The sequence below is a fragment of the Helianthus annuus genome, chromosome 8 (genome assembly GCF_002127325.2).
Source record: "Helianthus annuus cultivar XRQ/B chromosome 8, HanXRQr2.0-SUNRISE, whole genome shotgun sequence".
NCBI lineage: Eukaryota > Viridiplantae > Streptophyta > Magnoliopsida > Asterales > Asteraceae > Helianthus > Helianthus annuus.
Window position 1 is genome coordinate 55,906,264 of NC_035440.2, and position 13,951 is coordinate 55,920,214.

At 32.4% G+C, this 13,951-nt stretch overlaps 1 protein-coding gene and 1 long non-coding RNA gene across 2 annotated transcripts; both read right to left on the reverse strand.

Annotated features, from left to right (window-relative positions):
• Positions 1-10,783: 10,783 nt before the first annotated feature.
• On the reverse strand, positions 10,784-11,574 carry LOC110870020. Its single transcript, XM_022119214.2, has 2 exons — positions 11,173-11,574; positions 10,784-11,077 (listed from the first exon to the last, which is right to left on the reverse strand). The coding sequence occupies exons 1-2, from the start codon at positions 11,572-11,574 to the stop codon at positions 10,850-10,852; spliced, it is 630 nt and encodes a 209-aa protein (XP_021974906.1). The 3' UTR covers positions 10,784-10,849.
• Positions 11,575-11,689: 115 nt separating this feature from the next.
• Positions 11,690-13,380, reverse strand: LOC110871131. Its single transcript, XR_002553499.2, has 3 exons — positions 13,334-13,380; positions 12,106-12,161; positions 11,690-12,016 (listed from the first exon to the last, which is right to left on the reverse strand). It is a non-coding gene; the product is annotated as an uncharacterized LOC110871131 (long non-coding RNA).
• Positions 13,381-13,951: the final 571 nt, after the last annotated feature.

Below are 13,951 nucleotides of genomic sequence, written 5' to 3' on the forward strand. Positions count from 1 at the left end.
AAAGTTTTTTTGTGATTTGTGTAATTTACTTTTGTGTATATTTTGTGTTCTGAAAAGTATGTTTTGTTTTAGTGTGTATTTTGTGTTTTGTTTTAGTGTTTCATGTCATGAAACTGAGTTGAATATTATTTGGTCTTTCTTTGTTTTAGTCTTATTAAATTTGATGGTATGGTATCTTACTAATTGTTTCTTTGTTTTGTGTTATTTGGGCTTATCTATATTTTCTGAAAAGTATGTTTTATATTTTTTTTGAGGTATCGTTTGGTTGTTTATTTCTAAACTTCTCAAAAGTATGTTTGTTTTAGTGTTAGATGAGTTTAGGGTGAGTTATAAAGAAAGAAAGATGCATACTTTTTCTCTTGGTGACATGAAATGAAATGGAAGGTTTTTTTTGAAAGTTTTTTTGTGTAATTTACTTTTGTGTATATTTTCTCTTTGTATATTTTGTGTTTTGTTTTAGTGTTTCATTTCATCAAACTGAGTTCAATCTTTTGTGTATATTTTGTGTTTTGTTTTAGTGTTTCATGTCATGAAACTGAGTTGAATATTATTTGGTCTTTCTTTGTTTTAGTCTTATTAAATTTGATGGTATGGTATCTTACTAATTGTTTCAGAAGTTTAGAAATAATGAGGTATCGTTTGGTTGATTATTTCTAAACTATGGTATTTCACTGCAATGGTCAGGGTCGTAAAATTCAAGCAGGTATTAAGGCTCCATTGATACCTGTGTTTATCTCTCAACTCCATGAGGATGAGGTTGTTATTCTATCCAGATTTGGTGTTGGAGAAAACAATGATACCTACAAAGTTGTTAATCATGGTTACAAGATTAACTTTTACCGTTGTACGGTTGTTACACGTGCCAGTGGTTGGGAAGGGGTTGATTATGGATTTAACTTCATGGCACATTCAGAAATTCTTAAAGGAGAGGGAAAGAATCTGGTCACTGTTGGTAGGACTGTTTCTCATAGTCTGATATATATTTTGCTTACATTTTTGAATCTGATGACTGTTGCTATGTTTGCTATTTTAGATGTTGCTGGAATTGTTGTGTCGTGTAGAGATATGGAAGTCTTTCCGAATGAAAGAAAAAGGATGAACTTTGATCTTCAAGATGTGCAGTAAATTTTTCTATCCCACTTAAATAAATTTGTTTGTGTGTTATTATTGTATTTAATTAATGTATTGAGGATTCATTAAATGATTTTTCTTATTTATGTTTTTTTATATCTGTTTATGGTTCTTTAATGATTATGTTATTATTAGCACATTCATTGGAAATAATGTAAAGACAGATTGTTGTTTTATTATTGTCTTCAATTAATGTGGGAGTTGGACATTCATTGCATTTAATACAAAGACAGATTAAATCATTGGCATTATTTATTGTGACTGATTATTGTTCTTTTAATAGATAGTATAAATTTTAGTGGAACTTTTAATGCTGTTTTTTTTATCTGTTTGTTGTAGGGGAGAAGTAGTTCGTTGTACTTTGTGGAATGGATATGCACAACAATTTAATGATTTCTTGACGCAAAACAATCCGATTGAGAATGTCATGGCTGTCATTCAGCATGCGAAGATTAAGCTGTGGCAGGGTAATTTACATTTGACTGATTTATTTACTTTAGTGTTTGCAATGTGTTTTTTTCATTTGTAATGAATTTGTTGTATATGTATATTGTTACATGCAAGACAATATACCGTTCAGAATGATAAGTTTGGAACTCGACTGTTTCTCAACGAAGAAATTCATGAGGTTAATGAACTTCGTAGGAGGTACTATTACTGAATTATATTTCTTATTTTTCATATTTTTCTTAATACGAGTGTGAGTATTAACACGAATGTTGTTTTCATAGGCTTTTAGTGAAACACTTTGAAGCTGGTGCTTCTTCTTCTCAAACCATTCTTTCATCTCAGAGTGTATTTCCAGTCCATCAAGAATTTCTAATTGATACTCCTAAGAAACATGTTGATGAAATAATTGAGATTGAAAGCGTATGAATATTTCTATATCCAGTCAAAGTCATTTAATTTCCTTTACTGTTTTCTATGTTTTATAATATTAGTATGTCAATAAAGTTTTGTCTTTCATTTTATAGGTAATGTCATGTGTGGTAGTTGCAACGATCAAAATTGTTCAAGAAAACTATGGGTGGTTTTATTCGGCATGTCGAAACTGTAACAAGAAGGTGTTGACTAAAACTGAATACTTACAATATGCTAAAATCATTTCTGATGAGGTCATGAATCTGTCTCCTACTTCATTGGTTTGTCCGAAATGCGATAAAGAATATACATCGATAACCATTAAGTAAGTTTATGTTGCTTTTTAGGTTTATTGCTTCCTATAATGTGAATGTAATTTAACTACTATTTATTACAGGTTCAAGGTACATTTGAGAGTCCAAGATGAAACCGGTAGTATCTCTTTCGTGATGTTTGATAAAGATGTAACGAAGCTCATTGGTTCAACTGCGAGTGATATAAGGGAACGCCAAGTGAAGGCCAATGATACTGAGAGTTTTCCACATGAAATATCTCGGATGGTTGAAAAAAAGTTGGCTTTTAAAATTGAAGTTTCTGATTACAACCTTAACCATGACTATCATGTTTACACTATCCAAAAATTATGTGATGATCCGGACATACTTGCTGAGTTGGTTGCTGGTAATGGTAATGGTCTTGAGGTTGTTGATGAGGTAATAGTTTTTGGATATCTTTTATTGATGTGTTTTTGGTTTCCAGTTTTTGTAGCTTAAATAACTTAGTTGAATTTTTTTGGTAATAACTTGATAATAGGTGTTTAGTCAAGAAGGTTCAGAGATCAAAGTTGAGAGATTATCTGAGTCCTCACAGATGGCTGGTGCTGCTATTTCAAAGGTGAATATGGATTCTATGATTTTGTTTTTCTTGTCTGTAGATTATATTACCTTATTTGATACTTTAGTAGTTGTTTTGTGATTTAATTCAAGGATGTTGTATCTGTTACCGCCGACTCTTCTGTTGTCGAAGCCGAGAAGGATTCGGGCACCAGTCCGAATGGTAAACGTTCGTTGCAGGATGTGGAAGGTCAAAATATTGGGGAACTGTCTTCTAGCAGCAAAAATAATCGGAAGAGGTCATCTAGGGTTAAAACCTAGCTCCTTTCATGTCTTTATCTTTTGATGTTTAAGCGAGTCTAACTTTTGGTCTGTACTTAAGTATGTGTTTTTGGAAGTTGGGTTGTTGTTGGTAAGTGTTAACTACTGAAACAGTTTGTATGTATGTGTTAGATGTTAGTAAGCCTATGAACTTGGATTGTGTGGTAAACCATGATGTGGTTTAATTTTTTGTATTATAAACTATGTTTTTATGCTGCTAACTATAATCTTTGCTTATAATTTGTGTTTTGATTTTTGCAATATAGTTTATGCGATGCTTAGTATGCTTTGTCGTAGTATAAATTCTACTTTTTAATGGTACGTTTCAATGTATGTTTAGTTTATAACCACATTATAAAGAAATTGTTAATATCCACTAATTATGTCAAACAAGTTATTAAATTAAAGTTCCAGAAGTAAGTTTTCTTTATGACAAATTGATAATTTAATATAGATAACTCATAAATATTAACCAACCCTTTTGTAAACTAATGTAGGAACCAATAGATTGATAAGACGAATAGAAGGATGTTTGGAAAATATGTAGCATTTAAATCCATAGAACTTTCTCCATGCACATAAATTAAGGATCACATAAATTAATTGAAAGTGTGACTCCGTTAAAATGAATCATCAAACTTCAAATCCAAATATAAATCGGGTCTATCTCAGGTATGGTAACTTCATTGTAAGAATGAATAGATTCATAAAACCAAGACAAGCATGATTAACAAAATATGTATTAATTAAATCCATATAAATTACGTTAAGTATCAATTTAAATTATTTAGATATGGAGCATCCAAAAAACAGTTTGTAAAGAAACAAAGAAATAAAATCAGTACAAAATAAATACAACTAAAGGTCCTTTAATTCGGCTGCAGTTTTCTACTAAATGGTATAAGCCTTTCAATAATTTATGGTCCATAAGTTGTGAACTATAAAACCAACCCATAAGGCCCAAAACTTTAATCAGTTTTCTTAAATCCTAATCTCATTACCCCCGCTAAACATACCCTCTTATTAACTCGCTCTGTATCAAACTGAAGATAAAAAATTAGCGCCAGAATCTCAATGCATATTTGAAAACCCTCACACTTTGGAAGCACTCGATCAACATTTAATTGTAGGTTTTTCTATTCCAGAAGTTGGAAATCTTCTCTGCAGGTTTGTCTTCTTTGATTGTTTTTTTTTATTTAGGTTTTTAATGTGGATGTTCAATCATCACTATCTGTTAAAAAAATTGATTTTTTGGACAGTGGTTACAATAATTACTTGTAGCTAGCCCTAAATCAACTATATTTTCCCAATTCTTATGCATAGTTATGGAGAATAATAAGAATTTTATAGCAAGAGATAGAAAGTGTTTTCCACAATGCAGTACCCAAATGTCCAAAGAGTCAAGGAGGATAAGAAAGTCTATTCTGAATAAGCGTAGAAACAGTGGTGTGTCTCACTCTCTACAGACATATCCTATTATTCATACACTTCCGGCCAATGTTCTTATTACTACAAATGATAATGGAGGTCTGTTTTTGATGATTGTTTTTCATAATACGTATATAATTTTAATGTTATATTAACTGAAATCTATTTGCGTATCTATAACAACCAGTATCATCAAAAGGTCTGTATGAACCCTCAAGTCTATATTACAAGCCAAGGAACTTAAATCACAGTCAAACTGTAATGTCGTCCGAATCCTCTTCTACAAATATGGGTAAACAACTCTATTGGTACTTTTCAAATTGTTTTACATACTGATTGTAAAAAATGTGAAAATTGTAACTATTTATTGCTGGAATTAACCAAATCTCGTCATGTACAGCATGTCACACGCCTGCCAAGTTAGATCCATCATGTGTTAGTAGGATTCATTTGACTTCATCCAGTTTTGGTAAGTTTATAAATCATATTTTTTTAAGGTATGATATCATATTTGACCTTGTCACTTTGTTTCAATTTTTAATACAATTGGAAAATGCTAATTATGGTATGCATGAGTCTAGAAAGAGGAAACAAAGATTGAAAATTATTGAAGGTGATGAAAGGAGGACAACTTCAATGGTTACACCACCTGCATCATCCAATCATCATATTCAGAGCAGTCCTTTAATGAATATTACAAACTGTAAGTTCTTTAGAGTTTTCTTATTACTGTTAATCATTCATTGAATGTTGCTCGAAGTTGTATAACATTTGTATATTTTTTTCTTGCAAGTGGATCGTGTTACGCTAAGTTCCCGTGGAAGTCATATTCCAACTCCTTCGAATATTGATATTAGAACTTCTCGACGTTTGCCAAAGTGTTCGGTAGTAGGTACTAATGGTATGTGGTTTATTTTTAGCAATCTGACTAAATATACGTTTCCGATTCATTGTATTTTGAATAATGTATTCCATATCCTCCTGCCTGTTGAAACTGAGTTTAATGGTCATTTCTAAAATGAAACGGCAGGAAAAGAAAACTCTTACCCTGGTGAAAGCTCTAACTGTGATGATTCCAATTCTTCTGATCGTTTACCATCTTCTGTTGTAAAAAACATTTCCGGAATTGCAAGAGGTACATACACTCTTTAAACCTATCAAAGTATTTTTTCCAGATAACACTGACATCTCCTAATATTTCTCTTATATAATCATCTTTTTTATGTATCTATATAATTTTGTAGAGTACGTTGATCATGGAGATGCTATTTTTACATGTTCTTACTGTCATGCAATGCTTTGGAAAGATGAAATGCTTAGGGGGAATTTGGATTCTAAGAAATCGGCTTTTTCTCTTTGTTGTTCGAACGGAGACGTTGAATTGCCGCCCTCACCTGATCCTCCTCCATTTCTTGAAAAACTTTACAGAAGAAGTTCGTCTGAAAGCCGCAATTTCATGAATAATATTCGAGCATATAACATGATGTTTTCCTTCACATCTCTTGGTGGCAAGGTTTCTAAAAGTTTTCAAAAAAGCAGAGGTCCTTATGTTTTTGGATTACAAGGACAAAATTACCATCGCATTGGTACTCTGCTACCAAATGAGGGTGAAGAGCCCAAATTTTCACAGCTTTATATTTATGATTCCCAAAACGAGGATTTTAATCGTCAAAAAGTTGTAAGGTAAATTAACAATTCACTAAATATTCGTTTGAATATCTCTTTTACTTATATCTCCTATATGTACTAAAATAATTTTCTACATAGTGTCAAGGAAGGTTCCAAAACAACTACAAAACAACTCCTTGATCTTTCCATCATATCCAGTGTTAAAAAAATGTTGGATTCTTGTAATCCACTTGTGAAGTCATTTAGAATGGTACGAGATTGTTTTAAAGAAAATGAGTGGCAAGATGTAAGACTCAAGCTCATTGGAACAAGGGATAAGGATGGTAGAACTTTTAACTTGCCTACATCTGAAGAAATTGCTGCATTGATAATTGGTGATTTTGATGGAGCCTTTGATAAAAGAGATATCATAGTCCAAACAAGATCAGGCGGTCTTCAGAGAATTAGTGAGCTTCATCCCTCTTATCTTGCATTGCAATATCCACTTATTTTCCCATATGCAGAAGATGGATTTAGACTTGGTATTAAACATCGAGGTATTTCAGTTGATTCTGATATAGTTAGAACCAGCACGACAATGAGAGAATTTTTTTAGTTACAGACTACAAGACAGACCCAACCACTTTTCATTGTTACTCAATGCTCAAAAGCTATTCCAACAGTTTGTGGTTGATGCTTATACAATGATAGAATCTGCACGGTTAGCTTACATAAAGACACAACAACCCAAACTTAGAAGTCAAACCTTTAAGAATTTAAATCAAAGTGTTCAAAGTGGAGAAAGCGATGCGTCAAACTGTGGAAAACGAATTTTGTTGCCTTCATCATTTACCGGCGGATCGAGATATATGATGCAAAAGTACCTAGATGCTATGGCAATCTGCAAAGCTGTAGGATATCCGGATCTCTTCATAACAGTCACCTGTAATCCCAATTGGCCTGAGATTTATAGATGTTTAAAAGACAAACGACTGAATCCTCAAGACAGACCAGATATTATCTCACGTGTATTCAAAATTAAAATCAATCACCTAATTCAAGATTTCAAGAAACATAAATTCTTTGGTGAGATACAAGCAAGTAAGTGATTGTGAAATGTTTTAATTAATTTGTCAACCATAAATTCTTTAATAACAGTTTTTTTCATGTAATATTTCAGTTATTTATACAATCGAATTTCAGAAACGTGGCCTACCTCATGCTCATATATGTTTGTTCTTAAGTGCCAAGAACAAGTTTCCAACTGCTAAAGAAATTGATTTGGCTATTAGTGCTGAAATACCTGACAAAGAGACGGATTCTGAACTGTATGAACTTGTCAAACAGTTTATGATGCACGGTCTGTGTGGTACAGACAACCCTCATTGTCCATGCATGGTTAATTTAAAATGTTCAAAGAAGTTTCCGAAAAAGTATGTAGATGAGACTTGTGTTGATTCTGAAGGATATCCTATCTACCGTCGTCGTCAAACATGTAACACTGTAGAAAAAAATGGCGTGTTGCTTGACAATAGGTTTGTAGTTCCATACAATGCTATGTTACTCAAAAAGTATCAGTGTCACATAAATGTTGAGTGGTGTAACCAAACAAGATCCATCAAATATTTGTTCAAATACATTAATAAGGGTCCAGATAGAGTGACAGCTTCTGTTTACCAAAGTACGACAACTGCTGGCAAGAACAAGGAAAATGAGGAAATGACCAATAATCAAAATCCGTCAAACAAAACAGAAGTAGATGAAGTTAAAGCATATCTTGATTGTAGATATGTTTCAGCATGTGAAGCTGCTTGGAGAATCTTCAAGTTTGACATACACTATCGACTTCCATCTGTTGAAATATTGCCTTTTCATTGCGAAGATGGTCAGGCTATTGTTTATGACGATAATTCAAACTTGTGTGACGTGGTTAGTAACCCAACTGTGAAAATGTCTATGTTTACAGAATGGATGAAATGTAACCAAATGGATGCATTCGCTAGAACATTGAAGTATATAGAGTTTCCAAGACACTTTGTATGGATACGTAAAGAACGAAAGTGGATTCGTAGAAAAAGACCTTTTGGTGCCGTTGGTAGGATACATTATGTACCTCCATCACTTGGTGATTGTTATTTCTTGAGAATTTTATTGAATCACGTTATAGGACCAATGAGTTTCGATGATATAAAAACAGTTGATGGAAACATTTATCCTACCTTTAAAGATGCGTGCCTCGCTCGCGGTCTGTTGGATGATGATAATGAGTATATAATTGCCATGGAGGAAGCAAGCACATGGTCCACTTCTGATTTCTTGCGTACATTTTTTGTAATGCTGTTGATGTCAAATTCCATTTCTAGGCCTGGTCATTTCTGGAGACAAACAAAATCTCTGTTGTGTGAAGATATATTATACCAGCAACGGAAGGTTACTGGTATCTCTGGTAATTTTAAAACTTTAAATAAAGCTCAAATATTCTATTCCGTTTGTAATTAAATATTTTTATATGCTAATTACCAAACATCTGTTTTATTTTTCAGATTTGGTTCTTCCAGAGGAAGAGATTGAAAACATTTGCCTATCACATATTGAAAAATTGTTACTTGCTTATGGAAGTACGTTAAGCTGCTTTTCAGACATGCCGAATGTTCCTGGGAACTACATTTCAGCATTGAACAATCAAATGATAATGAAAGAACTTTCCTATGATCGGAGTAGCTTAAAAAAGGAACTTGCATCTTTCTTAAAATCTTTAACTGATGAACAGCACAAAGTGTATCAAACTGTCATGAATGCAGTTGCTAAAGGAAATGGAGGTGTTTTTTTTTCTATATGGTTACGGTGGAACTGGGAAAACATTTCTATGGAAAACATTTGCAGCTGCGTTACGCTCCAAGGGTGAAATTGTTTTGAATGTTGCATCCAGTGGTATTGCATCACTCCTATTAAATGGCGGTAGAACAGCTCATTCCAGATTTGTTATTCCGATAAACGTTAACGAGGATTCTATATGTTCTATAGAACCGAACAGTGAGCTAGGAGGCTTAATAAAAGAAACTAAGATGATAATTTGGGATGATGCGCCAATGACACATAAGCATTGTTTTGAAGCTTTGGATAAAACAATGAGAGATATAGTCCGTTCCAATAATTCGTCCTTGCAGTCCAAGCCTTTTGGCGGAAAGATAGTCCTTTTTGGCGGTGATTTTAGACAAATCCTTCCGGTCATTCCAAAAGGTACTAGAAGCATGATTGTAAATTCTTCATTGAATTTTTCTTATATATGGCATGATTGTCAATTACTCAAACTAACTCAAAACATGAGGTTAAGAGTCGGTACAAAAGCAAGTAATCTTCAGGAGATCAAGGAATTTGCTGAATGGATTTTACGCCTTGGTGATGGTCTACTTGGTGATCCAAATGATGGAGAGGTGGAGATTGAAATTCCAGATGATCTACTTATATTAGATGAAGTCAATGCTATATCTTCATTGATCTCATTCACATATCCGGATATGCAAAACTTTATGTGGGATTCAAATTACTTTCAACAAAGAGCCATTCTTGCTCCCACAAATGATGTTGTTGATTCAATAAACACAGAATTGTTAAATAGTATCGTTGGTCAAGAGAAGATATATCTAAGTTCGGATTCTTTATGTGATACTGAACAACATTCCGACCTTAACATGGCATTGTTTCCTCCGGATGTGCTAAATAAAATGCATTTGTCAGGATTACCTAACCATAAATTGGTTCTTAAGGTTGGAGCTCCGGTAATGTTACTTAGAAACATTGATCAAACAAATGGTTTGTGTAACGGTACACGGCTTCAAGTAACAAAACTTGGAAAACTTGTAATTGAAGCAAAGATTATTACCGGAACTAATGTAGGTCACCATACTTTGATTTCAAGATTGAAAATGACACCAAGTGATAAAAGATTACCAGTGAAAATTGCTCGAAGACAGTTCCCACTATCCCTGTGCTTTGCAATGACCATCAACAAAAGCCAGGGACAATCACTTGAACGTGTAGGACTATATCTTCCACGTCCGGTTTTTAGTCACGGGCAACTATAAGTAGCTGTATCTCGAGTAAAGAGCAGGAGTGGTTTGAAGATTTTGATATGTGACAGCGAAAAACAAGTATCTAAAACCACAACTAATGTGGTCTACAAAGAAGTTCTACAAAATCTGTAGTGCTCGTAAAAATATCATTTTGTATAAAACTCTTTTTCATGTATGAATGAATATGTTATAATCTTTTGAATATCCTATCAACATGTTTCTTTTATCTAATAATAATGATTGTTATTAATATTGTTTTAACAAAAAGTAGACATGTTTAAACTGTGATAGATTTAATAGTTATAAGACAATGAAAGCCAAATAATAATAATATATATACAAAACACAAGGAATCACTAATGCGAGTAATACTTCCATTCATTAGTCATTAGGAAGAATACATGCTTTTAATACATTGAAATTTTAGTATTTGATTAACCAAAAAAAACTGATCTGTATGTACACCCTTCGTACCACAGGGTCAAAACTGCCGGTTTCAACTATTACAAAACAGTTTTAAGTAAACCAAAAACCATATACAAAAAACATTGTTTCCATACATCATAACATCAACTCCAACAGCCATACAAGCATTCAGTCAAACAAGAAAATACCTTTACCCATCACGAACTTAAGGGTAAATTCTTCACGAGGAACCATCTTTTTGTCCTTCACAAAATTCTTCATGTTTTTTATGTAAAACCGACCATCCGGAGCCTCGATTCCCACTTGAACATCCCAAACATTACCTTCAGCATCTACAATCTTTAAACACCTCTTCCTATCCAAGCCAATTTTTTTAGCAAGATGTTTTTTAATGCGCTGTAAAAAAAACAAATTATGTTAACAAAGATAATATAATGATATCATTAATACATCCTAAAGATCGTAAGTACTTTTTGGTTACATAAACTTACAAAATGATTGTCCACACGGAAAACTATTGGAATAGTTTCCTCATTCCTGGCTACAGGGAGCATATTAGCTTCTGTGCGATTACTAACCTCATCCACATCTTCAGCATCAGAAATACTAATAACGTCTTCTTCAATTTCTTCCTTAACAGCAGCAGCATATAATTCCGGCGGCAACACTAAATCAGCATTCTTTGAACAATTGAAAACGAACATATCAAAATTGTGAAGATCAATCATTTCAAACACAAGCATATGCTCATCAGTTATTGACAATTTCTTCTTAATCCGATCCCATCCAGTTGTTATGTAAAGCTGATTGTCAAAAACTTCCATTCGAACAAATACTTTAAGCTTTCCAGGACCTCTAATAACTACTGGATAGTTTGAGATGGTATTGTCCATCTTGTGATGTACAAATAAATGATTGATATGCTTCAATGAAAAAAAGTTAGACATTAGTAATATATATACTAACAATAAATAAATAACAAACCATAACCAATATAATGAATTCAGATTGTGAACTACATACCATAGCATCCGGTTTATCAAAAGCACCATTGGGTCTGTAGTAAAAATAATCAGATGGAGCAAATTCAATATTGTCATAGAAATAAAATATTCGGAAACTTGATAATGCTTCTTCATACTGAAATACCAGCCAGGATCCAGATTGTAGCTTCAAAGTTTCAACAACAGAATACCACCCATTGTAAAAATAACAGAAGTTTGCTAACTCATATACCTTCACTTCAAAGACCTGCCCATTCGTTGTCCGCATTTTCACAAAGCCCAATGGATAGTTAAAGTCTGTTATCCATTCTTTATATTTTTTTGGGAGAACCTATGCATAAATAAATTAAAATTAGAAATTGTGTAATATGATATTATAAAGAAAACTAAATTTACCATAACCGAGAGCAGGGTACTAACCAAACATTTTCTTTGGTTGTCCTCCATGTAACATGCAAAACCATACATCCTTATAACTTTGAAGTATCAAATAAAATTGTATTAATATCATTAATAAATAAAAGAATAAAATATTAAAAGATTATTCAAAAAAATGTTAAGAATACAAAAAAAAGACTTGAAAACATAAATGTATCATCTAAACTGAAATAGTGCCAATAACTGCTGAATATGAATGACGAAAAAAAAGACTTGAAAACATAAATGTATCATCTAGCTCATTGATTGAATAATCAACCAAAACTCCTGTTGCTACCCAGGAAGCCGATCTACTGTTCCTAAATGACATTCAATCTACTATTGAGTGCAATTTACTGTTCCTAACGCACACTCAATCTACTGTTTAATACAATCAACTGTTGCTATAAAACCCTGTTGCTAAGCAATAATACAATATACTGTTCCAACCCAAAAGTATATATCCGCACTATTTCAATATCAAAAACACAAACTAAAATTATAATAAACAACATAGTCTTACAAATTTTTTATACAAAATCTTTATACAAAATTTGAAGACTAAACAACATAAACTTGCAGATTTTCATTATTTCTACATATTTGATTTCTGATATATGTTGTTTTATAAGGTCAACTAACAAAATTTAGACCATTACATAACAGCCAGTCATATGTACATTACAAATCTTCAATCATACATCCATAAAATGTATATTAAATCTGCACTATAATTCCCATGTAACTCGATACGATTTAGAACGATTTTAGAATCCACAAGTAGCTGACATTTCAGAATTACAGTCAAAAAGCATTTCAGAATTACACTATTTTTTAGAAAATCAAATCAAAATTCTATTAAAATACATATTGTTACTCGAGCATAATTTGTTATTAGTCTAGACTTGCGGTAACTTGGTCCAGTTCAGCAAATATCATTCCATACATAATCGTACAAAATCTTCATACAAAGTCTAATAAACAGTCCTTTTTAACATTGCCCTAATTAAGGTGAAATAAAATAATTTGACAAATACTAAAACTATTAACTTCAATCGATCATCAATGCCTACAACTATTAACTTCAATCGTTCATCAGTATGAAAATCAGAAGAATAAGTCATAGAATAAACACCCAAGAGCCGAATATATACTACCGTGGTATAATAAATTACTAGAAGAGAAGATTTTACAACAACAAACTCTTCGATTGATGCATATAGATGATTACCTGTGGATTCGTTTGCCAAAGATCTTGAAGAAAGCTCTCTCTTCGTTGTCGCAAGTTAGTTCCGAAAGACGTAAATGTTCCATTCAAAATGTCTTTAGGGCTATATTTCAAACACAGGGCCTTCAACCCACAAGCCCATTAACAGCTTCTAATTGGATACAAATTCTTTGGCCCATTTTGAAATTTGATTATTTACAACCTAAAATGAATAGGCCTTTTATTGAATTATACAATAACAATGGACTTTTACTGAATTTTACACTAACAATGTGTCAAAATAAATTAATGTCATATATAAGAAGTTATTACACAACATAAAATTAGGTCATGCTTATCAAACATGTAGACTAAAACAAACTATCTTTAACATTGTTTTATAAAGATATGTAACTAAACATAAAAATTTAAATAATATGTTATAATATTTTTTTAGCATTTGATTCCGATTGTTATTAGAACAAACCCGTGTGTTCACACGGGTATACACCTAGTTTAGTTTTAAGGGAATTGATGTGATTGAGGAAATATAGTCATAGGAATTAAATTACCATTTTAGTGTTGGCAAGAACTAAACTTACGAAGAATACAAGAATCAAATCGAAGTTGGGCTTCTAATTT